The following is a 25,766-nucleotide window of genomic DNA, read 5'->3' as shown; positions in this document are numbered from 1 at the left end:
CATACATGTTACAAAAACTAGACTCCTCATACACTGTTGGCAGAAATGTAAAATGGTACAGTCACCCTAGAAAACAGTTTGGTAGTGCCTTAAAGAACTAAAAAAATTTACTGTATGATCCAGCAATTCTACTCCTAGGTATTTACCCAAGAAAAATGGAAATATACATGTACAAAGACTTGTAGGAAAGTGTTCACAGCAGCGATATTCTTAATGGCCAAAAACTAGCACGAATGCAAATGTCCATAAACGGATAAATGAATAAACAAAATGCGATATATCCATGGAATAATAAAGTCGGAATTTTACTCAACCATAAAAAGGAACTAACTACTGATACAAGTTACAATGTAGATGAACCTGAAACATACTATGCTAATTGAAGGAAGCCAGATGTAAAAGACTGTAGATTGTATGATTCCTTTATTTGTAATGTCCAGAAATGGCAACTCTACAGAGTCAGAAAACAGATCAGTAGCTGCCTAAGGCTAAGGATAGACGTGAAGAATGACTGCAGACAGGAACAAAGGAACTTTTTGGGATAGCAGAAATTTTCTAAAACCAGAGCATGGTGATAGTTCCACAACTCAATAAATTTTTTAACACTGACTTTTATTTTTTATTTATTTTTAACTTTTATTTATTTATTTGAGAGAGAGACGGAGAGAGAGAATCTTAAACAGGCTCCATGCTTAGTGCAGAGCCCAACTCAGGGCTTGATCTCACAACCATGAGATTTTGACCTGAGCTGAAATCAAAAGTCAGGCACTTAACCAATTGAGCCGCCCAGGCATCCTGACAATTCAATAAGTCTACTAAAAGTCACTGAACTGTACACTTATAATAAATTAATTTCCTGGCATGTAAATTATACCTGAAAAAAATGGTTAAGAAAGAAAAAAGTGACTGGATTAGAAGTTCAACTATAGGATAGAGGTACCTTTTAGTTTCAAATAGCCTGGGATCATATAAGAAATTTCCTCTAATTCAAAAACTCGTCAAGTTGTCACTAGACTGGTTAAAAAGGACTTGTTTTACATGAGGTACAAAATATTTAGTGACACAAAAAGAATTAAAAAAAAAATAAAAGAGACCAACCTCCTTTGGGAATCAATCCTCTGTCAGATTCCAATTGTCAGGGTGAAGGATGTGCTACAGCAAGGGGGTACCATCCCACCACCTCTCCCCTCCCCACCTGGGTCAAGTGCTAACTGCTAGGCTGGCACTGTATAGCCTATACTCAATCTACCTCTAAAAATTAAGGGGAAAAGGTAGAGTTTGTAAAAAGAAACACAAATGACTACTCAAAGTGCTATGTTTCATAATAACAGTAAGAAATATACTCGGGCCAATAATGCAAGTAGTCAGGAAACTTTTTCTTTATAGGGGCATACAGGATCTCTGTCACATATTTGTCTGTTTTTACAACTTTTTAAAAATCTATAAACCATTCTTAGCTTGGGGCTGTACAAAAACAACAGGTTACCTATCCCTCACTTAGAGTATTAATGTTTCATTAAGATGATGAGCAACAGATGAGGAATTCTACCCCCATTTCCTGTCAAGGGTAAAAATGTATCTCTGGTTTTAAAATATTCACTACAAAAGCATCAGTAGAGACAGTCTGAAGAAAGTGTGGTAAGTGAATCTGCTCCAGGCTTCTCCAGAAGGATGGGCAGTGGCATGGGCTGAGGACCTCAGGAGCTCTCAGCCAGATAAAAGGACAGACTGCAAGGCAGATCTTTTTAAAAAAGAGGTACATCTCATGAAGAGCCCTTTTCCCATCACAAGACTTCACCAGCCAAAATGGGTAGTCTGTGAGATTTAAGACCAGGACCCTTGACTTCACTTTCATGCTTTCACACTGGCCCCTATGGAACTAAGTCATGTGAAACAATAAAATTATAATTAAATCATCTCTGTAATTTAGCCACTGTACAAATATCTTTTTTTTTTTTTAAGACACTTTTGCTTATTTTGGTCTAGGGTCTTTGAAACACACCACCACCACTTGCCAAAAAATTGTACTACAAGGGTCCAAGGTTATCCTAACAGCCACAAGATTGTAATAAAAACAGAATACTTAAAATTATATAACTTTGGTTCCACAGCTCACACTTCCTCATGCAAAAGAAAATAGCAGTCAACTGCCATAGATGAAGCAATTCATATGAACACTGAGAATGAAAAAAAAAAAAAAAAAAAAAGGAGCAGCGCCTGCCATCAGGAAGCTGGCCAGACCTCACAGTCAAACCATACTGCTCTCCTAGTGGACATAAACCATCTCAGAGGACACCAACCTCAGACAAGTCCCTCTGAGACCATGATAAAGTGAGACAAAGCAAGGCTGCTTCAGAATCTTATCTAAGTACAGACAAAAACAAGGTAACTGGGAAACCCACAAAATACCAAACAGCCATTCTCTTGGCTGAAATGCATGACTGCTACTTCTTTAACCAATTCCAGCTTTATCCTCACTCTAGTCTGCCCTTCCCCTATAGGTAAGATTTACTGAGACACCTAATCATAAAATTACCCCCACTTTCTAACAGCATCCAATCTTTCTTTTTTAATGTTTATTTTTGAGAGAGAGAGAGAGAGAGAGAATATGGGGGAGGGGCAGAGAGAGGGAGACACAGAATCTGAAGCAGGCTTCAGGCTCTGAGTTATCAGCACAGAGCCCAATTCGGGACTCAAACTCACGAACCATGAGATCATGACCTGAGCTGAAGTCAGACATTTAACTGACTGAGCCACCTAGGTGACCCTAACAACATCCAATCTATAGCAAACTCCTGTTTCCTTAGACCATCCCCCAAATCACCCAACTGAAGCCCAAATCCTACAAAAGTTTTTTTCTAACACTCTCTATTAATACTGTGACACCTCCCAGCTCCCCATGGTGTGATTTCTCTCTCACTTAAACAAGTAGTAAACCCAACTTGTTCAACTTCGGGTGTGTTGCCACTTTGGTTGGAGGGATTGAGAGCATGTAAATACCGAGTTCTCTCCACTCTCCTACCACACTCCAACAACTCCCTCTAGGAGACCCACAGTGCACACCGGTATAGAGAATCATATTAGAGGACCAGGAAGACTAAATTGCTGGTTGTCTCTCAGACCCGCTTAGAATACCAAACAGCAAACACCACAACAGATAAGGTCTCTCAAAAGTATTGCAAAATAGGGGTACCTGGCTGGCTCATTTGGTAGAACATGTGACTCTCAATCTCAAGAGTCATGAGTTCAAGCCTGACATTAGGCATGGAGCCTACTTTTAAAAAATTAATTAACTAAAAAAAAAAAAAAAGTACTGCAAAACAGAAAATGCAGAAGAACCAAAACAATCATGAAGAATCCATAGGGGTGCCTGGGTAGCTCAATCTGTTAAGCATCCGACTCCTGATTTTGACTCAGGTCATGATGCCACAGTTCAGGGATCAAGCCCCACATTGGGCTCTGCTTCGAATTCTTTCTCTCCGTCTCTCTCTGTCCCTCCACCAGGGGCACTCTTGCTCTCTCTCTCCAAATAAATAAACTTTTTAAAAATAAATAAATAAATAAATCCATAAAAGTTAGCAATTTCTTCAATTAAAATTAGTTTACATCGTTTACACTACATGTTCAAAAAAATACTTTGATAAGAAATAGAGTTCACAGAAAAAAAGCCATTTGAATAAAAAAATTTAGCTATTTTTTTTAAATAGAAAGGTCATAACTCCCATATGTCCATTTACCTCCTGAAAGGACAAAGTAGACCCTATTTCTGTAACAAAACAGAAGCACAGGCAAAGCTAATATTTGGCATTCACAAATTTTAGCTCCAGAAAGAGTTTTCACTTTTCAAGGTAAGTGATAACACATTTTGCATTAAATATTAACAAGTCCACTATATACATAATCCTTTCAATTTCCCAAATCATAGATTCTATATTCTCAAAGTAACTAGAAGATTTCAAGCATCCAACATCCCCCTGAGTTCAGGGGAAGTAAAATTCTATTAATCAACAACTATACTGTCCTCAATGTGTTTCACAAGAGAAGCAGTACCTTGGCATACTCTAGGATCCCTGGAGCGCCACTGTAAAGCAGCCCATTATGAGCTCAAGGGCACCACACAGCCCAACTGGTAAACATGTGCAGAGTAGTATTGGCCTTTCCAGATGTAGCAGCCATGAGGATGAGACACTGGGCATGCACTCCCTCACGTATGTAGCAGTATGCATGATGTCACAAAAAGCCCAGGTGCTCATGGGCCTCTCATTAAATAAGGTATGCAAAACAGCCTTGGCTAAAACTTTTGTAATTAAGTTTAGTATTATTGATGACACTTGGCTGTAAATTTATTGACAGCTGTCTGATATGTAAGGTAACAAATCAGGTAAAGTGAGGTAAAATTCCTTTCTGAAAATACTATCAGGCTTACCTTTCAAAGCTATCACCTTAGAGGCTGGATTCATGATGGCACTTTCTGCAGAGATGGGCCGTCTGATTGGTGCCATTGGATCACTCATGTCAACAATCACTACCTGTGCCTGCTCACCAACCTTTTCTCGGACACATATAAACTTATCAGATTCCATGGTCAGTGTGCTGAATCCAATGTTGGCTGGATTAATTCCCAGGTTTTGGAGCTAAAGAGAAAAAGAAAACATTTAATTAAAATTAAGTTTTTCCTCTCTGAAACACAGTATATCTAATCCATTATTTAGCAAAGTCTAACAGAAGGAAGAAAAGTAAAACAAGAGTTTAGAAAACCTTGGGGGCACCTGGGTGGCTCAGTCAGTTGAGTGTCCAATTCTTGGTTTCCGCTCAGATCATGATCTCATGGTTCATGAGTTCGAGCTCTGTGTTAGGTTCTGCGCTGACACCACAGAGTCTGCTTGGGATTTTCTCTCTCCCTCTCTTTCTCTGCCCCTCCCTTGTGCTCACTCTCTCTCTTTCTCTCTCAAAATAAATAAACTTTTTAAGGAAAAGGAGTTTAGAAAAAAACTTGGCATTAAATAACTGAGGCAAACATTGACTTGTGTTTCTATACCTTTAATAGGTACAGGCAATGCATCAACAGTAGGCTGTGAGTCAAATCTCAAGGGGCTTATAATCATACAGACTGATGAAAACACACAAGAATAAGGATAATGCCAGGAAGAGGGAAGGATGCCTTGAGCAATACAGACAGGTAGACATCAGCTGGGAGGGGGTGGAGGAGCCCACAAAGAATAACTCACAGATAAACCCACAGTTGAGGAGAGCCTCAGCAAGAAGGTGGTCTTGGAGAGGTGAAGGCAGGGGAAAAGAGGGGAAAGGAAGAAAACCAAAACCAGTTTCTCCAAAAGCAAACAGTAACAAAGATCTAGCCAAGAGTTTTTCTTTTCCTTAAAGCAACCCCACATATCATATTTGATTTAATTTCTCCGTCAGTTTAAATATTTCTTGGCATGTCCAAGGAAAAGTCAACAGGTCTGGTACATCTTTGGAGGTAGGTGGATTGCTTGACCTTGTGTAAAACTTAAATCAGGAACCTTTCTTCAAAGGTCACTTTTATACATAGTGCTTGGTTTAAATAAGAACCAAGTTTATTAATGAGATAAACTTCAATGAAAAACCCTGGGAAAACACACACTCAAGAGAACCATGCTTATATCTATAAAATTCCCCTGCCCCAATTTACCTTACAAGGCACCTTTGTTTCTAAACATTTTTCTGCTCAACCCAAACCTTACTGCTATTGACTAGACTCTTTAGTTACCCTGTGTGATCTTGTATAAAAGTTTACGCTAACAACAAAGATTGGGAACCACTTGTTAAAAATAATGATCAGTCTTGGGGCGCCTGGGTGGCGCAGTCGGTTAAGCGTCCGACATCAGCCAGGTCACGATCTCGCGGTCCGTGAGTTCGAGCCCCGTGTCGGGCTCTGGGCTGATGGCTCGGAGCCTGGAGCCTGTTTCCGATTCTGTGTCTCCCTCTCTCTCTGCCCCTCCCCTGTTCATGCTCTGTCTCTCTCTGTCCCAAAAATAAATAAAAAACGTTGGAAAAAAAATTAAAAAAAAAATAATGATCAGTCTTTAGAAGAAGCACAGATGAGGCTATTCATACTGCCAGTATAATTTTTTATTCTATCATTTTATTCCCCAATGAACTCCTTAAAAGCAAGGATTATATCTTATTTGTCTCTTGTGGTACAGATTCTAGCACATATTTAATATTCCAGCTGCTGAGCAGGCTGCAGGACAACAGGTCACCTTATCTGACCTTTCTGCTAACCCAGGAGGGAAGTATGCTATGCACAACTTACACTAGTACAACACAAGACTTTTAGGTTAAGAAATCTTCCCAAAGCCACAATGCTGATTAATGATGGAGACAGGTGTGAATAAAGCTTGTATTCTAAACCACAATACTGTCTTGTTTGAAATTCCCATTTTATTTTCACTCATCTGAAGTAGGAGCTTAATGTAGTAAATGCAGTAGTATAGTGAATCAAAGTTGAGACTTTCTCACAGCAAGTAATTTTCATACATTAATTTCATGAGTACTGAACACATGCTACCTGCTAATCACTAACTCTGAAAACAGTAAGATATATAAGATATAGTCACACCATCCAGAGCCCACAGACCATGGAGACTAACAATTATCAGTAGGTTGAACTATATGAAGTTGCTGATAGGGAGACAATGAAAAGTTCCTTTGGGGGCAGAGAGAGGGAGAGAAACAACAGGGTGAAAGAATGTTCCCAGGAGACCTACCTAGTCTTCCTTTTTTTTTTTTTTTTAATTAAATAAGCATTATACTATGTAAGCATATAGTAACATTTGGAGAGCCCCCTAACACTCAAGCACCCAACACTGTTAAATCTTTACATTTCAAAAAAAAAAAAAATCTTTACATTTCAGAGCCATACACTTAAGTGGGCCTACATTTTCTAAATTTTCACTTTATTCTTAGTTTGGGGATGTTGGGTTAATATGGCAACATTCTGATTTCAACTCCAAATATCATCAAGAATTTGTACCCAATCTCTTGAGTACAGTAAGTTCTTAAATATTAATGATTATGTCCAGTTCCTTACACAAAAGCATATACACACATTCAATGTACTTGGAAAAGGTAAAAGTACCTCACAAAGGAAGACGCTGTTTTAACAGCTGAGAACAGTGTACCCAAAAATAAGTCAGAGACTATTAGAACTAGAAGGAAGAAGGTGGTTCTCAACCAGGGGTAGTATCCTGCAGTCTCTGGAAACAATCAGGGGCAATCTGAATTGTACAATGACTATAGAACACTACTAGTATTTAGTGGGCTGGGGCCAGGCATGCCAAACACAGGACAATCCCACAAAAAAGAACTTTTAGATATAAAATAGGAAATACCACTGAGTTTTACTCTATATGCAGAAACAGAGTCCCAGAGAAGTGGTGTGCCCAAAGTCATGTTTTCTCATTAGTTAATAGCTACAACTAAGGACTCCTGATTCCTATAATAATTATTCTGAAAGGCAACACAGCTACACATTTAAAACAACGTATATACAAGTTAAGCAAAAGTACACAAGATATTATTTAATAATCTTTTTCAGTTCTTAAGACCTGCAATTAAATGAATCCAAATTCAAATCTGACACTGGGGAAAACATAAAAAGAAATTACTCATCCGACAACTCTGTGGTTTCTATATTTAAGGGGCTTAGGGACAGCAGTATGACTGGGAAGGCTGCAGCTGTGTTTATACAGGGCTGTTGGTGAAAACACCAACTGACCATACCAAAGAGCCAGAATGTTCAGTTGCAATAATATCCCAGGTTTTCATGTCTCTTGTCTCTGAAGATGCTAGTCCTTTCTCCTTCTGTATATGTCTCCTCAGGCTCATTCACTGCCTTATCACAGTGCCCATCAGGTGGACATTCAATAATTAATTAGTAAAGAAGTTACTAGTTTTAGGCAGTCAAGAAAATAATTTAATTTTTAAAAATAGATTTTGTATGTCAAACTTACCACAAGCTTTCTCTTAGCTTAAAGAGGGAGCCTTGTAAATGAGGACCTATGAAGAATGAGGACCTATGAAGAATGAGGACACAGAGGTCTTTCCTAGAACTATCCTAAAATTCTAAGACTAGATTAGTTCAGAACAGTTTAAAAACTACATCTGTGTAGTGCTTTACAGAACCTCTCTCAAATTACACCAATGTAGGTTTTCTGTATTTTAAAACCAACACATAAGACCCTATATTTATACGTGTTAAATGTCAACTAGTTGGATGCCTGCCTGTCAAGATCTCCTTGAATACTAATTTTGTCACTGAACTTTGCTAGCCCAGCTCTGCGGCATCCTTCTTCAGCCAGCCAAGAGTTATGGTAATCTCTCCCTGGCATGGAGGCCACCAGCAGGCCTTAAGCAAGAGAAGCAAAAGAAGAAAATATGGAATAGACTGAAAGCAACAGATTCAACAAAGAAAGCAATGAAATACTTACAGGATGGGGGGCGGGGGGGGGGGACAGGGTGTCAACAACTACTGCCCCAGAAGAATATCAGTAAGCAATACTGTCAAATATATGCTGCAATCTTTATATAATCTTAAAAGAAAGATCTTCAAATTCTGTTAAGTTACAAAAGTAAAAGGAGGGAATTTCATAGCAGGATTGAAAGAGATATGGTTTCCTTAATAGTGGTTTCTTCTGGGAAAAGGGACCCAAAGTTTGAACATAAAGGTTTAATTTTCATTTATACTATTCTTCCTAAGTGTATGTATTACTTTAAAACTTGTTCCAAGCAGACTTTGCCCCAGCTACAGAATGTTTCAGAAACTGGAGAGGGACCTTGACTAAGATCTTAGTACATAGTAACTCTTTTAATCCAATAAACTCAAAAAGTACTGAGAATCTTGTGCAGTTCAAGGATTCTGAACATTTAAATATGTTCTATGATCATAATTTATTCTTCCAAAGAGGACTTGCCCAAATTCATTTTATTCATTCATTCATATATAAAATACATATATATATGTGTGTGTGTATACACACACACACATACATACATACATACATACATACATACATACAGGGAGAGAGAGAGAGACAGCACACGAGCAGGGAGAGGAGCAGAAGAAAACAGACTCTTAAGCAGGCTCTACGCTCAGCATGGAGCTCAACGCAGGGCTTGATCCCATGTCCCTGGGATCATGACCTGAGCTAAAAGCAAGAGTCAGACGCTCAACTGACTGAGCCACCCAGGCACCCCTTGCCCAAATTCGTTTAATATTTGCTCACTTACCATACCACTGTTGTGGACAATCTCACAAAGGCTGACCCTTCCACACACCCTGGGTGACCACTTTGTAAATAAGAAAGTCAGAAGGTAAATGATTGGCCTAGTATCTACTTCTAATACAAGGATCATCAGTCTACCAACAGGCAAAATTTAACAGCTTACACAAGACCTTAAAAACATTTATATGGGTGCACAACAATTTCAGTACACAAAGAGCCTACTGTTGTTTGCCTTAGTGTACCAAAAACCGTTTCACAAAATGGCAACCTAAACCAAACATGTAGTAGGCTGTGAGTACACTGTCACCTTTCAGAGTGACTCCCCAGGGTCTCTCCAGCAGACGCAGGTGCTCATGAACTGTTTTCAGTTCAAGCTCAATCTACTCTTTAGAGTGCTGCCTTTCCTACTCACATGTAAAAGGCTTCAAACAACAAACTCTTTCTTTAATTATGAATGACTAAAAGATTGACTCAATCCAGCTGCGTGTGAGACTCATCTGGAAAGAAAGGCCAAAGTCCTCACTTCTCAGAGATTCTGATTTAGTGTTTAAGGTAGGCACCTACAGAGATGGGCTGGGAAGCACTGATTAAGACTAGTGACCACCTTGCTCCTATAAGTAAATTATATGTAAAATAGACCACCTTGGCAGACTCTGTATCTGCTTTTTGTTTTTTTATTTTTATTTAGACTCTGTATCGTTAAGAATATCACCTCAGAGATATGCTACATAATTGAAACCTTGAGGGAACATGTTTATATGTTCTCTGTTTATTGAGCTGTGCCACATTTCAAAACTCTTACAGCCATTCCTCTTCTGAATCAAGGTGTCATTAGTTCCTAGTCCTGTCTCTATTTTCAGCACAAACAGCAACAACCTTCAAACTTAGATATCCGAATATAAAAAAAGTTCAAACAGTACAGGGGCGCCTGGGTGGCTCAGTCAGTTGAGCAGCCCACTTCAGCTTAGGTCATGATCTCACCGTTTGTGGGTGTGAGCCCTGCATCGGGCTCTGTGCTGACAGCTCAGAGCCTAGAGCCTGCTTCAGATTCTATGTCTCCCCTCTCTCTCTGCTCCTCCCTTGTTTGTGCTCTGTCTCTCTCTCTCTCAAAAATAAATAAACATAAAAAAAAAGTTCAAACAGTACATATAATACAAGAAAAATATTTCTGCAGAACTAGTCTTCCTCTCAAAACCAGGGTGACAGGATAAATAAAGCTAAATAAATTGCTGCAATCTTAAGCTGAAGTGGAAGGAATGCTTTATTACAATGCATTAGATATAAAAGTACAGCTTCTGCTTTGGGCACACTCCTGAAAAATTGACTGTAGAATAAAAGTTCCTATACACTGATTTCTACTTTCCCACTGACCATTAGAAAACTATTGTTTTTCCTCTGGGGAAAATCTGGCCCAAGAATTTTCTTTATAGTTTTACAAACAAAACACAAAAATAATTCTTTTATGAGGGGCACCTAAGTACCTTAGTCAGTTAAGTGTCCGACTCTTGATTTCAGCTCAGTTCATGATCTCGCAGTTTGTGAGATGGAGCCCCATGTCAGGCTCTATGCTGACAGCATGGAACCTGCATGGGATTTTCTCTCTCCCTCACTCACTGCCCCACTTCCACTATCTCTCTCTCAAAAATAAATAAACTTAAAAAAAAAAAAAAGAAAAGGATTTCCAGGGGCTCCTGGGTAGCTCAGTCAGTTAAGCATCTGACTTCAGCTCAGGTCACGACTCACAGTTTGTGGGTTTGAGCCCCACGTTGGGCTCTGTGCTGACACCTCAGAGCCTGGAGCCTGCTTCAGATTCTGTGTCTTCCCCTCTCTCTGTTCCTCCTCTGCTTGCTCTCGCTCTCTCTATCTCTCAGAAATAAACGTTAAAAAAATTTTTTTAAAGAATTTTCATATGAAACAAACCAAAATTAAAAACAGGAAAAAACCCAATTGAGTCACAAATATTAAGTGATGTGATAGACAGAAACCATATTACTTAATGGGGCAGAAACAAAACGTCAGTGTGACAGGCAGGAGTACTCTCAACAAAGTAGACTTACAGTAAATTGTCACAGGTGAGCCATACGGAGTGTCTAGAAAGGCCTACCAACTTTGTCATTAGACAATCTACATTTTAACTAATCAGTCATCAGCTATACAAACATTTTAGTATGAAATTGACTTCATTCCTTCAAAGATCTCAGGGTCTATTATGTACCAGGCAGTGACAATACAACTGCAGATAGAAGGAGATCCTGAGCCTGCAGTCCAGTAAGGAAAGTGACCACTTATACACCATACAGTTACCTCCATCATGAAGGAAGCCCCAAAGCCATGGGGGCACACAGGAAGGGCTCCTAATTCTGACAAATCAGGGACAGCTTTCTGTCATTCAAGCAGATAGATACCAGAGGGCTAAGTAGGACTTGGCTGGGTAATGTCTGAGGGGAAGAATGTTCTGGAAAGAGGCAACAGCATGTGCAAAAGCCCACAGGTAAGAATACTGGGCTCCAGAGAAGGCCCTGGAGGACAAGATGGGGGAGCAGCAAGAGAGCTGAGCAGGTGCTGGATTAGGCAGGGCTTTACAGGACATTTGGGAGTCTGGCATTTTCATCCTGGAAGAAGGAAGCGTTCATTGATGAACTTTAAGCAGATGTTTAACCTCTGCGATCTCTTTGCCTGTGTGCTAGAAAACAGAGGGCAAGACTTGAGGTAGGTGACCAGAGACAAAGTTAGTGCAGTCATCTAGGTGAGGAATGTTGGCATAGTCCGGGGTCATATCAGTTATGATGAGAATGGCAGAATGATGCCCAAAATAAATAGAAAGAAGAACCAAAAGGTTAGGAAGAAGTCATGGCTGTCTCCTAGGTTCATGGCTGGACACTGGAGAAGATACATGTTTGGTGAGAAAGAAGAACCCTATTTTGGAACATGTTATGTTTGAAGAACCTACGGATAATGCAATGGCCTTATCTAACAGACAGCTGTCATAATGCCAATAACTGACAAGAACAGAACATTTTATTAAGTACTGACACTGTCCCACACCTTATTTTATCACATTTATTAACTCAAAACCTCACAATAACTCTATGAGGTAAAAACTATACCTTTTATCTCTATATTACAATTACAGAGATGGAGGCACAAAATGGTTACAAAATTTCCCTAATTCACTTGACCAGTAAGGGCCTGAGTCCAGATTCAAATCCTTACATTTGGCTTCAGTCTGTGCTTTTCACCAAAGGCTGCTATTGTCTCTCCCACATGCATCTCTGAGGCTCAGCAAAAAATATGCAGCCTGCATGGAAACACTGAGCATATGGGAATACATACAAATCACCCAGTAGAGCATACAGAATGAAAAGATAAAGGCGCTCAAGAAAGACCCCAGGCATATGCCTAAGAAGAGCCCACAAAGGAAACTGGGGAGTGGGCACAGAGGTAGGAGAAACCTTTGGGACACTGTGGTATAACCAAAAGCAATACAGAAAGGGACATGAGGAGGCAGTAAAGCACAGTGTCAAATGCATCAGATGTCTGTGATGCTGGGGTTGGAGTTTATTATTTTTTTGTAGCAGAGATTGGCAAACTACAGACTGTTTTTGCATGGCCCAACTAAAAATGGGTTTTACATTTTTTAGATGGTTTAAAAAAAAAGGAGGAAGGGGGTGCCTGGGTGGCTCAGTCAGTTAAGTGTCTAACTTTGGGTTGGGTCATGATCTCACAGTTCATGGGTTCGAGCCCTGCATCAGGCTCTGGGCTGGCAGTGCACAGCCTGCTTGGGATTCTCTCTCCTTCCCTCTATTTCTGCTCCTCCCCAACTCATGCTTTCTCTCTCTCTCTCAAATAAATAAATTAAAAAAAATGTTTCTTATCTTTAAAAAAAAGGGAAAAATATGTGACAAGAGACAATATGTGGCCCTCAAAGGCCTAACATACCTACTATCTGGTCCTTTACAAAAAAGTTTGCATGACGACTTGTGACCTTGGCAAGAACAGGTGCAGGGGAACAGTGGAGGCAAAAATCAGACTGCAGGTTACTGAGGAATATAAGGGAAGTGATGGAAGGATAAAGTAATTCTTCCATGATGTCTAGCTGTGAGGTAAGAGCGTCAAGGAGATAGGAGAGAGGGAGAAGTTTGTTTGCCGTAAAGATGGAGGCGATACCAGGGAAGAAGCCACCACAAGGGAATGGATGAAAACATAGGAAAGAGAAGATGCTACTGAGCAAGGCCCTCCTAAAAGGGGAAGGATGTAGGATCTACAACACAGAAAAGAGGAGGAACCCCACTTTTGAGATAAAAGGAAGGCAGAAAAGAGTGACTGCAGACAAGTTTGTAAGGCTGCAGGCATGAAGGTGAGGAATATCTCAGTTTATGACTTTTGTTTCTCCAATCATCTGCTGCCAGCAAGGGGGAGTAACAGGATCAGGGATTTAAGGAACAAGTGGAAATTTTGAAATGTCTGCAGCTACAGAGTGTACAGTCTAGAAAAACAAGGAATGCAGAGCAACCTCAACACCCGGTTAATGCTGGAGGCCACAAGCCACATTTACATGACTTGTATGCTGCAAGCCACAACTATTTTCCAGATAACAAAATGTATCGCTTCAAGAAATGAACTTGATAGGAATTTAAATGCCTTGCAGCTTACTTGCCTTTCGAAGAGAACATATTTATGTGGCTAAAGCACAGGCTTTGGAATCAGAGATCAGGGTTAGAACCCAAACTGTCACTTATTAGTTGTGTAATTTTACTTGAATTACTTAACCTCTCTGTGCCTCAGTTATGAGAAAGATTAAATGAGATTTATAAAATACATTAGTATAGTGATTTACAAAAGAAATGGCTCAATAAATGATCATATTATATCGTTATAATGAGCAGCAATGATAGTATTTTGATATTTCACATTACTGTCAGGAGATGGGTATTCAGGAGACTTCTACCTCCACACAACTGCAGCTATATCACTAACCAAGTGACCGCAGCAGGATACTCTGGTTATCAAGTTTCCAATCTGCATAATAAGAGGATCTGACTGTCACTATCAGGGCCTTTCCCATTTGGATAGAGTTAGAAGTGCTCTGTGCTGTGAAAACATGACCTTCCAATCCACCCCATTCCTTGGAATATCACTGTGTAGTACAAAGACCTGAGTCTGAATCCCTCTCTTGTTTGCTGAATGACTGGACCACTTATTTGACATCTTTGTGCCTTGATTTCCTCACCTAGAAAATAAAATAAATCATATGGATCTTATGGGATTGTGATGATTTAACAAAAAGCATAGAGACAATGGAAACTATTCATCTAGCCCCCACCTCCTCATCTATAAAATGAGAATCATATCAGCCTTCACAGGTGTGACATGTGCGTGTGATGTGAGTGAAACTGTACACTGTGCCAGTACAGAACCCTTGGTCAAACACAGGCAGCCAATCTTTATTTTCGTGAGGCACAACTCTATTAGGAGAACTTAAGATACAACAAACTGGGACCTCATTAAAAAGCTAAACTTGGGGAGGGGGTATCGCATTAAAAGGTGTTATGAAAACACACCATGCTCCCTTTTCCTCTTTGGTCACACGATTTGACCATCCTTCCCCACGAGACCACCCCAGTGGCTGGGGTAGTCAACAGACGCAAACTCAGGTGTAAGGGTCGAGAGATGCAAAAACGGGGAAATTAGGCTCAGACACAGATTTTAGTGGTATAAAGCTTGCGACTAGAATCCGTGTGCACCGCTCGTCAGTCTGGTTAAAGCTCCCATAGGCACTGAAAGGGGACATTTCGGCAGATCTTCGGTTCCCATCACCCGGCGCTCTCAGCCTGCATGCCATCGAGGTCGGAGCCGCCCAGAATGGACTATCGTCGCTACCGGATAACGGGTTTCTGCGACCAGCACACCTGGCGGGGCCGCACGTGCGGGCCACCGCGCCCTCCCACTGCACCGGCCGGCGCGCCTCGACACCGACTAGCACTCCCGCCCCACCACCCGCCCCCCCCCCCAGCCGGCCCGAGTCTGTGCGCTGCGTCGCCTCCACCCGAGTAGGGGTCGAGGGCCAGGGGCTGGAGGTCTGGGCAGCCGGCCAGTCAGCGGCTCCTGCCGGGTCCCTGGAGAGGTGGGGTGGCGGGGGGCGCGGCTGACATACGGAGCGCTCGACCCGCAATGGAGTCTGCCCGGCCTCGGTGTCAAGAGCCCAGGCCTCACCTGGAAGTGCTCCTGGAAGCGGATGGGGAGGATTTGCGCCATGGCGGGCGCGGTGCCGAAGCGGCGGCGGAGACAGAAGCGACGGTGGCGGTGGCTGCGGTGGCGGCAGCTCCCCTCACGCTCTCAGACGAGCGGCGGCGGCAGCGGCCGCGCAGGCGCATTACCCCGGCCCGCGTCCGGCACGCGCTCCCCACCGCATAGCCCCTGCGCGGAATCACTCCGCCCGCCGCCTGAGGGTCCGCGAAAAGTAGTTCCGCGCGTAGCCGCACTTCCGGCACCTGGGAGTAAGACCGGGTATGCCCTTCCCTAGGGTGGTGGTCACGGCTGGTGTGCGCTGGAGAGTGGAGGGGTAGTAAACTAACGCCTGGCCGATGGCCTGGGCAGGTGTGCGCGGGAAAGTGGAGGGGTTCCGGGCTAACCCCTGGCTAGTGCCCAGGAGGGTGTGCGCGGGAAGATCGACCAAGTCTCTGGCTGCCGCAAGCCAGTGCTCAGGACAGGTGTGCGCGGACGGGGACTAGGCGTGGGATGTCCGCAGCAAATTTCCTGTGGGATAGGGTTTTCAAACAGGTAAACCAAGACTCGGGACTGCCCTTGCCTAGAGCCTTCCATATGTAGGGGGTGGCGGACAATGGGGGAAGTTCTACCTCAAACTCTGGACAGTTAAGAGACACCCTTTTATTCAGGCACAGATGTCCCAAAACCACCGCAAAAGGAATCTCAGAAGTATGTGTACCCCGCTCCTGTAGGGAACCTTTCCTGGCTCATGCAGTTTCTAGACAGTGCTATATGAGAATATCAGTGCGGAGAGCCTGCAAAGATCACATCTAGCAGCAGATGACCAACCCAAGGCCACTGAGGGTCACCTGGATTGTCTGTGGTCACGCAATAGTAGTAGCAGTTCCGGAACTAGAGTCCACACCTGCTTTGCCCAGCGGTCAGTTGCTTTCTGAGGCACCATTTGACGATGTGTTTTGCATGCAGATGGCTCAGCTGCAAAAGAGAGGTTTGTCAGGGAAGGGAAACCTTTGGTATTCCGTGTACGCATTCCCACAGTGTAATGGATACCCTGTATGCTTCATGTTGCTCACTGGTAATTTTAAGAAATTAATAGTCAACCGTGAATGACACAGTGATTGTGCAATTATTTGCTTTATAATCTAGTATCATCCAAAAATGTGTTAAAGAAGAAAACAGACTGCTTACTTTCAAATTAAATTTCTTTTCCAGTGTCAGCCAAAACCTTTGCAGACTGCCCTTTCAACATCTGTGTAGCCTCATCATCTAACAATAGAGCCGACTTTTGCCAGGGGTAGTACTACTCAAATCTCTCCATGTTGGCAGTAATGCCTATGACCCCAAGTACTCTGTACACCAAATGCTTTAATATTAATAGTATCATTCCCTAAACTACCATCTTCCCCCCAGGGAGAGTGAGGCTTAGGGTCAAAACTAAAAACTTACATCCTAGAAGAATTTCAAGAAAATTGTGGTTAAGCAAAATGAAAGGATTGTTAATAAGTCTGGACCTCGCTGTGTGTCTATACTTCTAAAGGAACTAAACATTCTGATTTAAGGATTCTAGTACTCTCACTGCTGGTGAGTGACTTACATATTATATACTTACATATATAACTGTATATACATATATATATACATGTATATATATATATGCATATAAATTGTTCATCAGCAGGTCAAAAACTTGGATAATGCTGTGATGGAAGTGTATGACGAGGGCAATTTTGTGATATTTATGCATGTACACTTTAGTGTCCTACCAAGTGTATCTATTTTACAGTTACTCTTGCAGACCTTCATCCTACAAATAAAATTCCAAGGAAAATTAGCAGTTCATGGTAAAGATAGATAGATAGATAGACAGACAGTCCCAGACACATAACCACTCAGGGAAACAAGCCACTACAACAAAGAACCAGGAAGACCAAGAAGCAGATACAGACTCACAAAAGTTGAGAAAATCAAATTATCACAAACAACTTTTTCATTATTATATTCAATATATTACAAGAGCTAAGCAACAGCTTAAAAATACTTGTGGGGAAAAAATACATGCAGGAAACCTGAAACTAAAGAATGACCAAGCAGACTTGAAAAAGAACCAAATAGAAATTCTAGAAATGGAAAATGTAATAGAGGACAGTAAAGCCTTGGTACAATATTGTAAGTGGGCCCCAAATTCTCTAATTGTATTGTGAGGTAAAATGAGAATAGAGGAAGGACAGGCATGTGAACCGTATCAGTCAAAATCCAGTTAGGAGACAGAAACCACACTAGTTCTTTGAACAGAGGGAATTGAATATAAAGAGTTAACATGAAATGAAATTATTAATTAAATAACTGCAAGGGTAAAATAAGAGCGCCAAGTTATCATGGAGTTACAAGTGTAGGAATTAGCTACCACTCCTAGAGCTCAAGGATGAATAGAAAGAACCTGGAAATATTCCAACTTAGAGGAAGTCCTCTGCAGAGCTGGAACTCAGGCCTTTGGGGAGAGGGGCCAGCGTTTCTAAGCCTAGAGGAAGGGTCTCTATAAGACTTGTACATACACTGCTAGTGAGGGGCAGTGGAGCCAAGACCCAGACCTCTGAGAAAGAGATGCCCTGAGGCTGGTTCTGTAAGTCTTGGAAAAACTTCAGACTGGATTCAGCCTCTTCTGTGAGAATAATCTGTTCTGTCTTGTTGAAGAAGTGTAGCTGAGGTGATGCTCATGGAAACATCCTGTAGTCACTCTTCAGTGTCCTGATGGGCAAAGTCTAATGGAATATCGGCCAGCACAGACATACAGTTTCCAGAGTCTCAGCCCCAGCACCACAAGGCAGTTTATATAAGCAGGGGGAAGGGGGGGGCAGAAGGAAAGAGAGCTGAAAGACAAAACTTAATAACTGGCACAGGAAACAACATGTTGTATCCCAATTAAAATTCTCATTGGACTTTCAGATAAGTGAAATAAAAAAGCCCATAGAGGACTTCTGTTTCCAGAAAGCATCAGAGAACTAACAAGGGAATGAATAATTATGAAGCCAATATCCAAGAAAAAAAAGGAAATGAGAGAGGTTGGCCTGGCCTTTGGGATGCTTTTTCCTGAGGAGAATCTGCCAAGCCCAGTGGAATGACTGAGAAGCTAGGACTCTGAGCAACATTTTTATCACACTTATAGCCATAGGGGGACAAAGTTTAAGTCTGGGAACCATCAAGGAGGTACCCTCATGTATGGTGTGGGGACCGCAAATTGTTTGGGATGCCATTCAAATCATGTTAGTCTTTGCCAGCAGCAAACATAAATTCTCTTGGGAGACAGATAACCTCATGATAGGCCTCACATTGTTTCTGCCATTATTCATATGCAGTGATCGTGCTCAATCAGAAATAAGTAGATATCCAAGGAGGTAAGACAAATGATTATAAAACAAGAGAAATAACAGAAAAACAGATCTATAGAGGTCTAGATAACGCAGTTTTCCCAAAGACTTTTTAAGGGCTGTACTTAATTTTATCAGACCTGTGAACTATAAAGATACCCAAATGGGGGCACCTGGATGGCTCAGTTGGTTAGGTGTCTGACTTTGGCTTAGGTCATGATCTCACGGTTTGTGGGTTCCAGCCCCGTGTCGGGTTCTGTGCTGACAGTTCAGAGCCTGGAGCCTGCTTCGGATTCTGTGTCTCCCTCTCTCTCTGCCCCTCCCCCACTCACCCTCTGTCCCTCATAAATAAACATTAACAAATTAAAAGAAAAACCAAATGGAAATTCTATAACTGAAAAATATAACTGAAATTAAAAATTCAGTGGATAGTGCTTGTTAGCAAGTTATACGTAGCTGGAAAGAGAAAACTAATGAAGTTAGAGTTAGGTCAGAGTATATATCCAAATCAAAGCACAGAGAGAATAGGATAGGAAATACAGAATATAGATGAATAGAGAGGATACAGTAATAAGATCTAACATACATGTAAGTGGAGTCCTTGAAGTGGAGAGGATGAGGCAAAAGCAATGTCTGAAAGAATAATGGCTTGGAGTTTTTTTAAATTGATGAAATAGATCAAGCCTCAAGTTCCAGAATCATTACATATTTCAATCAGAATTCATCCAGAAAAAGCAGATCACACTTAGGCATATCATAGTAAACTTGCTGAAAGCTTTTAAAAAATCTTAAAAACAGCCAGAGTGAAAAGACAGATTACTTTCTAAGGAGCAGTAATTAAGCTGAGAACTGACTTCTCAAACAATAGAAGCCAGAACACAGAAGAACCATATCTTCAAAATGTGAAGAAAAAAAAGTTAACCTAGATTTTATATATGAAAAAAAAATCCTTTAGGAATGAACAGGAAATGGTATTTGCAGACAAATTAGATCTGGGGAAGTTAATTACCAGTAGACCTGAACCAAAAAAAACAAAAAAACAAACAAAAAAAACACTACTAGATTTTCTTCAGGCAAAAATAAAATGACCTCAAATGGAGAATCTGAGATAAAGGAAGAATAAAATTCAGTAAGAAGAATGTGTTGGTAAATCTAAATGAAAGATGACTGTATAGCATAAAATAATAATAACAATGCCTCTGGGATTAAAAAAATATCAGAATTAAAATTAAAATGTATGAAATCATAGTATGTATCTCAGGAGTGGAATAAGCTGATATAAATTATTCTCATATCAAAATCCAAGCATCATCTGAGAAAAGGGTATGGAGAATTTAGATTTGTAGTAGATTGAATGACTGGTCCCATGTCTTAATTCTCTGTAGTAGGATTCATCCGTACTCTTGCCATGGTTTTGTCACGAACTAAAGTGCCTCTTCACACCTTGGTTTCAGGTGTAGCCCTGTGACTGTCTTTGGCTGATTGAATGCTGGCAGGCATGATTGAAACAGAGGTTTAAATGCCCTCTATTGTTTGGCTTGCACTCTTGAACTTCTGCTGTATCCATTAGTACATGTCCCCAGTAGCCCCAGCTTTTCAGCTTGAAGCTCAGAATGGAGAATGTGGAGAAGAGCCAACCCCAATCTGAAGCCTGGATGCAAGATTAGTCAAGATCATCCAAACCCCAACCAACCCACAGACCTAGAATGAGATTAAAAAAAAAAAAGTACATGTGGTTATAAGCATAAGCCATAGAGAGGTTGAGGCTGTTACATTATTGTGGCAATGTGATAATTGCATTATTGTGGTATTATTAACAGATACAGAAATTGGTACCTGGAAGTGATGTACTTACATATCAAAACCCAGAAATATATGGCATTTCTTTGGGACCAGGTGGTGTGATAGTAAGAAGCTGTTTAACAAAACCGAAAAAATGGAGATCTGTATTATTAACTGACAAAATTGACTCTGGTATATGTTACAGGTTAAATTATGCTCCTCTGAAATTCATATGTTGAAGTCCTAACCACCAGAATATCAGAATGTGACTGTGTTTGAACATAGGGTCTTTAAAAAGGTAATTAAGTTAAAATGATGTCATATGGGTGGACCTAATCCAATCTGACTGGTCTTTATGAAAAGAGGGGATTAGGACACACACACAGAGAAATGACCATGTGAGGACACAGGGAAATGAAGGCCATCTACAACCCAAGGAGAGAGACCTCAGGAGAAACACCCTGTTGACAGTTTTGTTTTTGTTTTTGTTTTTGTTTTTGTTTTGAACTTCCAGAATTGTGAGAAAATAAATTTCTGATGTTTAAGCCTCCCAGTCTTTGGTACTTTGTTATGGCAGCCCTAGTAGACTGACTATCTTGTGAAAAAGCAAATGTATCTAATGAACTTTTATCATTGGGTGAAAAGAATAAGGCAAATATTGAAAACAGGGGTTGCTTCTAGCTTCACTCAATAAGGTTCTACCACATACACACAAAAATGCCCTCAGAAAATGACCAATTTGCAAGCTGAATTTAAAAGCAATGGTGAGAGTGCCAAAGTTGCAGCGATGGAAAATGAGACTTTCTAAATCAATCAAATGTGAACCACGCAACCTCAGGAAGAAGTCCATATCTAAAACTTGGCCAGTAAGACATTGGCCCAGGGTAAATATCAATTGAAGGTGTAGCTGTGACATACTTTGTTAGGGTGGCACCTGGTAGAGTCTTTCAGCTGGATAAGAGCACTCCTATAAAGATTATGTTTCTGTAGAAGCCTAATGTGCTCAAAGTAAATTCAGAGACGTTTTGAAAAGAATTTTGGGAATGGTTTTTGGCACGTAGAGTTCACTCATGACTTTGGCACATGGAATCAAATACATGGAAAGCCCACTGTAATGTATGAATGTTTGTGTCCTCTCCAGATTCATATGTTGAAATCCTAATTCCAAGATGATGGTAGTAGGAGGTAGGTCTTTGGGGTGATTAGGTCATGAGGGTGGAATCTTCATGAATAGTAAGATTAGTGCTCTTAAAAAAGAGGCCTGAGAAAATTCCCTTGACTTTTTTACCCTGCAAGGACTCTGAGAAGTTGGCAGTCTGCAACTTGAAAGAGGGCCATCACCAGAACCCAACCATACTGGCACCTCATCTTAGACTTCCATCCTCCAGAACTGTGAGAATAAATTTTTGTCCTTTATAAATCACCCAGTCTGTGGCATTTTGCTATAGCAGCCCGAAGACTAAGACACCCACAAAGGTTTTGGAGTGGTATTGGTAAAAGCACTGCCACACTAGACTAAAAAGACAGTGATGCTGTTTGAGATGAAAAAGATGTCTGGGCCCTGAACTTTCTGCAGGCTGAATATGCTAAGAAAGCTATCAACCACTATAAGAGCATTTTCTTTGATGTCTTCTTCAGAAGTGGCCAAGGAGAATGATGGAAAATCAATGATCTCCCAGAGGGTGGAGCCAAGAAGAGTGGACAATGGTGAACTGGGGAACTGTTCACAAGGACTATTTCCTACTCATAGGGTAGGGATGCCTGGCAACTTATTCCCAGAGATATTTTGTAATTTTTAAGGGCCAGTGACCATTTTGCCTCTCATTCTTCCACTTTGCCACTCTCATTCTTTGCCACTGGGAGTATTTATTGCAGTACTCCTGTCCCTTTTCCACCAGTGTATGTTGGGTGGTTGGGACAGGGAGAGAGGGCAAGTAACTTGTGTAAAATTTTAGTGTGTACATCTATGCACAGCTGATGTAGATCTTGAAATCCTGGACTTCAAGGGTCATGCTGCGATTAATGGAGATTTTGAGGTCTCAGGATGGGATGAGCATATTTTTCATGCTGAATTAAAATGAATATTTGTGAACAAAAGTGTGGGTTGAGATAGTTTGGATTATTATTCAAGTAATATTTACTTTCTACCCAATCTCACTATTGAGATGAAGTACAACTTTCCCATGGCAATTTTAGGCTTAGCCATATGACTTATTTGGGCCAATGGAATGTAGGTGGAAATGACATGGCATGAATTCTATAACTGGTCCTTTCAAGACATCAGTTACTCTTCTGAGAGCTTCCTGTTCCATCATGAGCAAAACATGCCCCAGGTAGACAATGTGTCTCCTGTCTGAACCCCCAAAAGAAGTGCATGGACAAAAGACAAAACACAGATCCTGCCCAAGGTTAGGAATATAATAGCATAAAAGCAGGACGCCAGATATTGCCCTCACAGTCAGGATGACTCATCAGCAATCCAGCTCCACCCTGAGAGGACATCAAGAAAGCTGCCTGGGTGGTTTAACAGGGCAAGGTGGGGAGGACAGAGCTCTCTCTAAGAAGTTGTAACGATAAGCCAGGCCTTCTATACACTGACAGGCCAAATCTGTATCTTTTAATTTGTCCATAAAACCCCAAGCCATGACTTTAGTTTGTGGTGCTCCTAGACTGGTAGTGCCACCTAGGGGCCTGGTTAAAGCAATTCTAGTGACCTTCAGAGAGGCATCTTCATCCTACACCTCAAAACTGTCTCACTGATAATATTCCAAGGAGATTAGTAGCTCACAGTCAACTAATCACCCAAGGAAATAAAGTACAATAGGATAGAACAAGAAGAAATAAAGACAGCAGAAACAGGTCCACAAATAATTCAGGGGTTGGAATGATCATTCAGATGGAAAAAAAAATTACAGTATCTCAAGAATTAAAAAGAAAGAGGGCTGCTTTGTGATCCAGTAATTCTACTCCCAGGTACATGCCCAACAAAAATACATAGATATATTAATTAGAAGATGTGTATTAAAACTAGAACATTCATTGTAGTACTATTTATAACACCCCCAAATTGAAACCACCCAAATGCCAACTGACAGCAGAATAAATGAATAAATTGTAGTGTGGTCACACAGTGGAATATTATAAAGCAATGAGAACAAATGATCTAAAGCTACACACAATGTTATGGAGGAAGTTCACAGACATAATGTTGAATAAAAGAAATCAGACATAAAAGAGGATATTTTGTATGATGCCATTCTTTAAAGAGAAAAACAGGCAAAACTAATTTATGTATAAAAAATAGGTTGGTACTTCTGTTTGGTGGGTTTTGTGACTGGAAAGGGAAGGCAGGATAGGTCAGGGATGCTGTTAATGTTCTTTTTCTTGTTCTGAGTGTTGATTAAATGAGTGTTTTTCTTTTGCGAAAATTCGGTGACTTATTCAATTGTATTTTGTATGGCTACATAACAAATTTCCCCAACTAAGCACCTTAAAATGACAAATAATTACCTCATGCAATTTTTGTATCAAGAATCTCAGTTTTGGGGGCGCCTGGGTGGCTCGGTCGGTTGAGCGGCCGACTTCGGCTCAGGTCATGATCTCGCGGTCCGTGAGTTTGAGCCCCGCGTCAGGCTCTGTGCTGACAGCTCAGAGCCTGGAGCCTGTTTCAGATTCTGTGTGTCCCTCTCTCTGACCCTCCCCTGTTCATGCTCTGTCTCTCTCTGTCTCAAAAATAAAATAAACGTTAAAAAAAAATTAAAAAAAAAAGAATCTCAGTTTTGTACAAGAATCTTGAATTTTGTACAAGAATCTGAGTGAGGGGCACCTTTAAGGATCTGACTTCAGCTCAGGTCATGATCTCACAGCTCATGGGTTTGAGCCCTGCACTGGGCTCTCTGCTGTCAGTGTAAATGAAGCCTGCTTCAGTTCCTGTCTCCCTCTCTCTCTGCTCCTCCCCAGCTTGTGCTTTCTCTTGGTCTCAAAAATAAATAAAAACATAAAAGAAAAAAAAGAATATGAGTAAGACTGCCTCAGGATCTCTCATGAGGTTGTCCTCAAACTGTCAGCAGGAGCTGCATTGATCAGAAGGTTCAACAGGAGCTAAAGCATTCACTTCCATGCTAATTCATGTGGGTGTTGTCGGTTCCTCACTGGCTATTAGCTGGAAGCCTCAGTTTCTCCAATGGGCCCCTCCAAGGAGTGCCTGAGTGTCCACATGACTTGGTAGCTGTCTTGTCCCAGAGTGAGTGATGAGAGGGAGAAGGAAAAGGTGAAGGAGAGAAGGAGGGGGAAGAGGAGAGGGAGGAGAAAATCCCGAAGTCTTTTTTAACAAGGTATCAGACTGACACACTGTTATTCTGCTTTACTATGTTATAAAAAGTGAGTTACTAAGTCTAGTAATTTGGACTTAAATTAGTAGTCATGGGCTTGGAAATTAAGCTTCAGTTTTTGATGGGAGGCATATTGTATTAGCTTGGGCTGCTATAACAAAATACCATAGATTGAGTAGGTGGCTTAAACAACAGAAATTTATTTCTCACAGTTCTGGAGGCTGGAAAGTCTGAGATCAAGGTGCCACCTGATTCAGTTCCTGGTGAGGGCCCTCTTCCTGGCTTGTAGATAGCTGTCTTTCTGCTAAGTCCTCACCTGACAGAGGTGCGTGGGGGAAGAGAGAGAGGGAAAGCAGGAGGGAGAGCATGTAATGTGCCCTCTGGTTTCCTCTTATAAGGGCACTAATCTCATCATGAGCACTTCACCCTTATGACTTCATCTAAACCTACTTGCCTCCTGGGGTGCCTGGATGACTCAGTCGGTTGGGTGTCCAACTTCGGCTGGAGTCACGATCTCATTGTTCATGGGTTTGAACCCAGCATCGGGCAATGTGTTGACAGCTCAGAGCCTGGAGCCTGCTTCAGATTCTGTCTCCCTCTCTCTCTGCCCCTCCCCTGCTCACGCTCTGTCTCTTTCTCTCTCAAAAATAAATGAACATTAAAAAAAGTTTTAAATCTAATTTCCTCCCCAAGGGCACGCACGCGCACACAGACACACACACACACACACACACACACACACACACACACATTTATAATAAGGAATTGTTTCATACAGTTAAGGAGGCATGAGA

At 41.2% G+C, this 25,766-nt stretch overlaps 1 protein-coding gene across 1 annotated transcript in view; it reads right to left on the bottom strand.

Annotated features, from left to right (window-relative positions):
* The window catches only part of CLTCL1 (clathrin heavy chain like 1), a 98,300-nt gene extending 86,724 nt beyond the window's left edge, over positions 1–11,576 (bottom strand). The window contains exons 1-2 of the mRNA XM_047098226.1: positions 11,571–11,576; positions 4,427–4,634 (exon numbers count right to left, since the gene is read on the bottom strand). Of these exons, the coding sequence (XP_046954182.1) occupies positions 4,427–4,634; positions 11,571–11,576 (214 nt within the window). The remainder of the gene's footprint in view (positions 1–4,426; positions 4,635–11,570) is intronic.
* Positions 11,577–25,766: the final 14,190 nt, after the last annotated feature.

This window comes from Lynx rufus, unplaced genomic scaffold (genome assembly GCF_022079265.1).
Source record: "Lynx rufus isolate CCGP_SWC_20201006 ecotype Redwood Valley unplaced genomic scaffold, mLynRuf1.p SCAF_45, whole genome shotgun sequence".
Lineage (NCBI taxonomy): Eukaryota > Metazoa > Chordata > Mammalia > Carnivora > Felidae > Lynx > Lynx rufus.
This window is presented reverse-complemented; position numbering and strand designations above follow the sequence as displayed.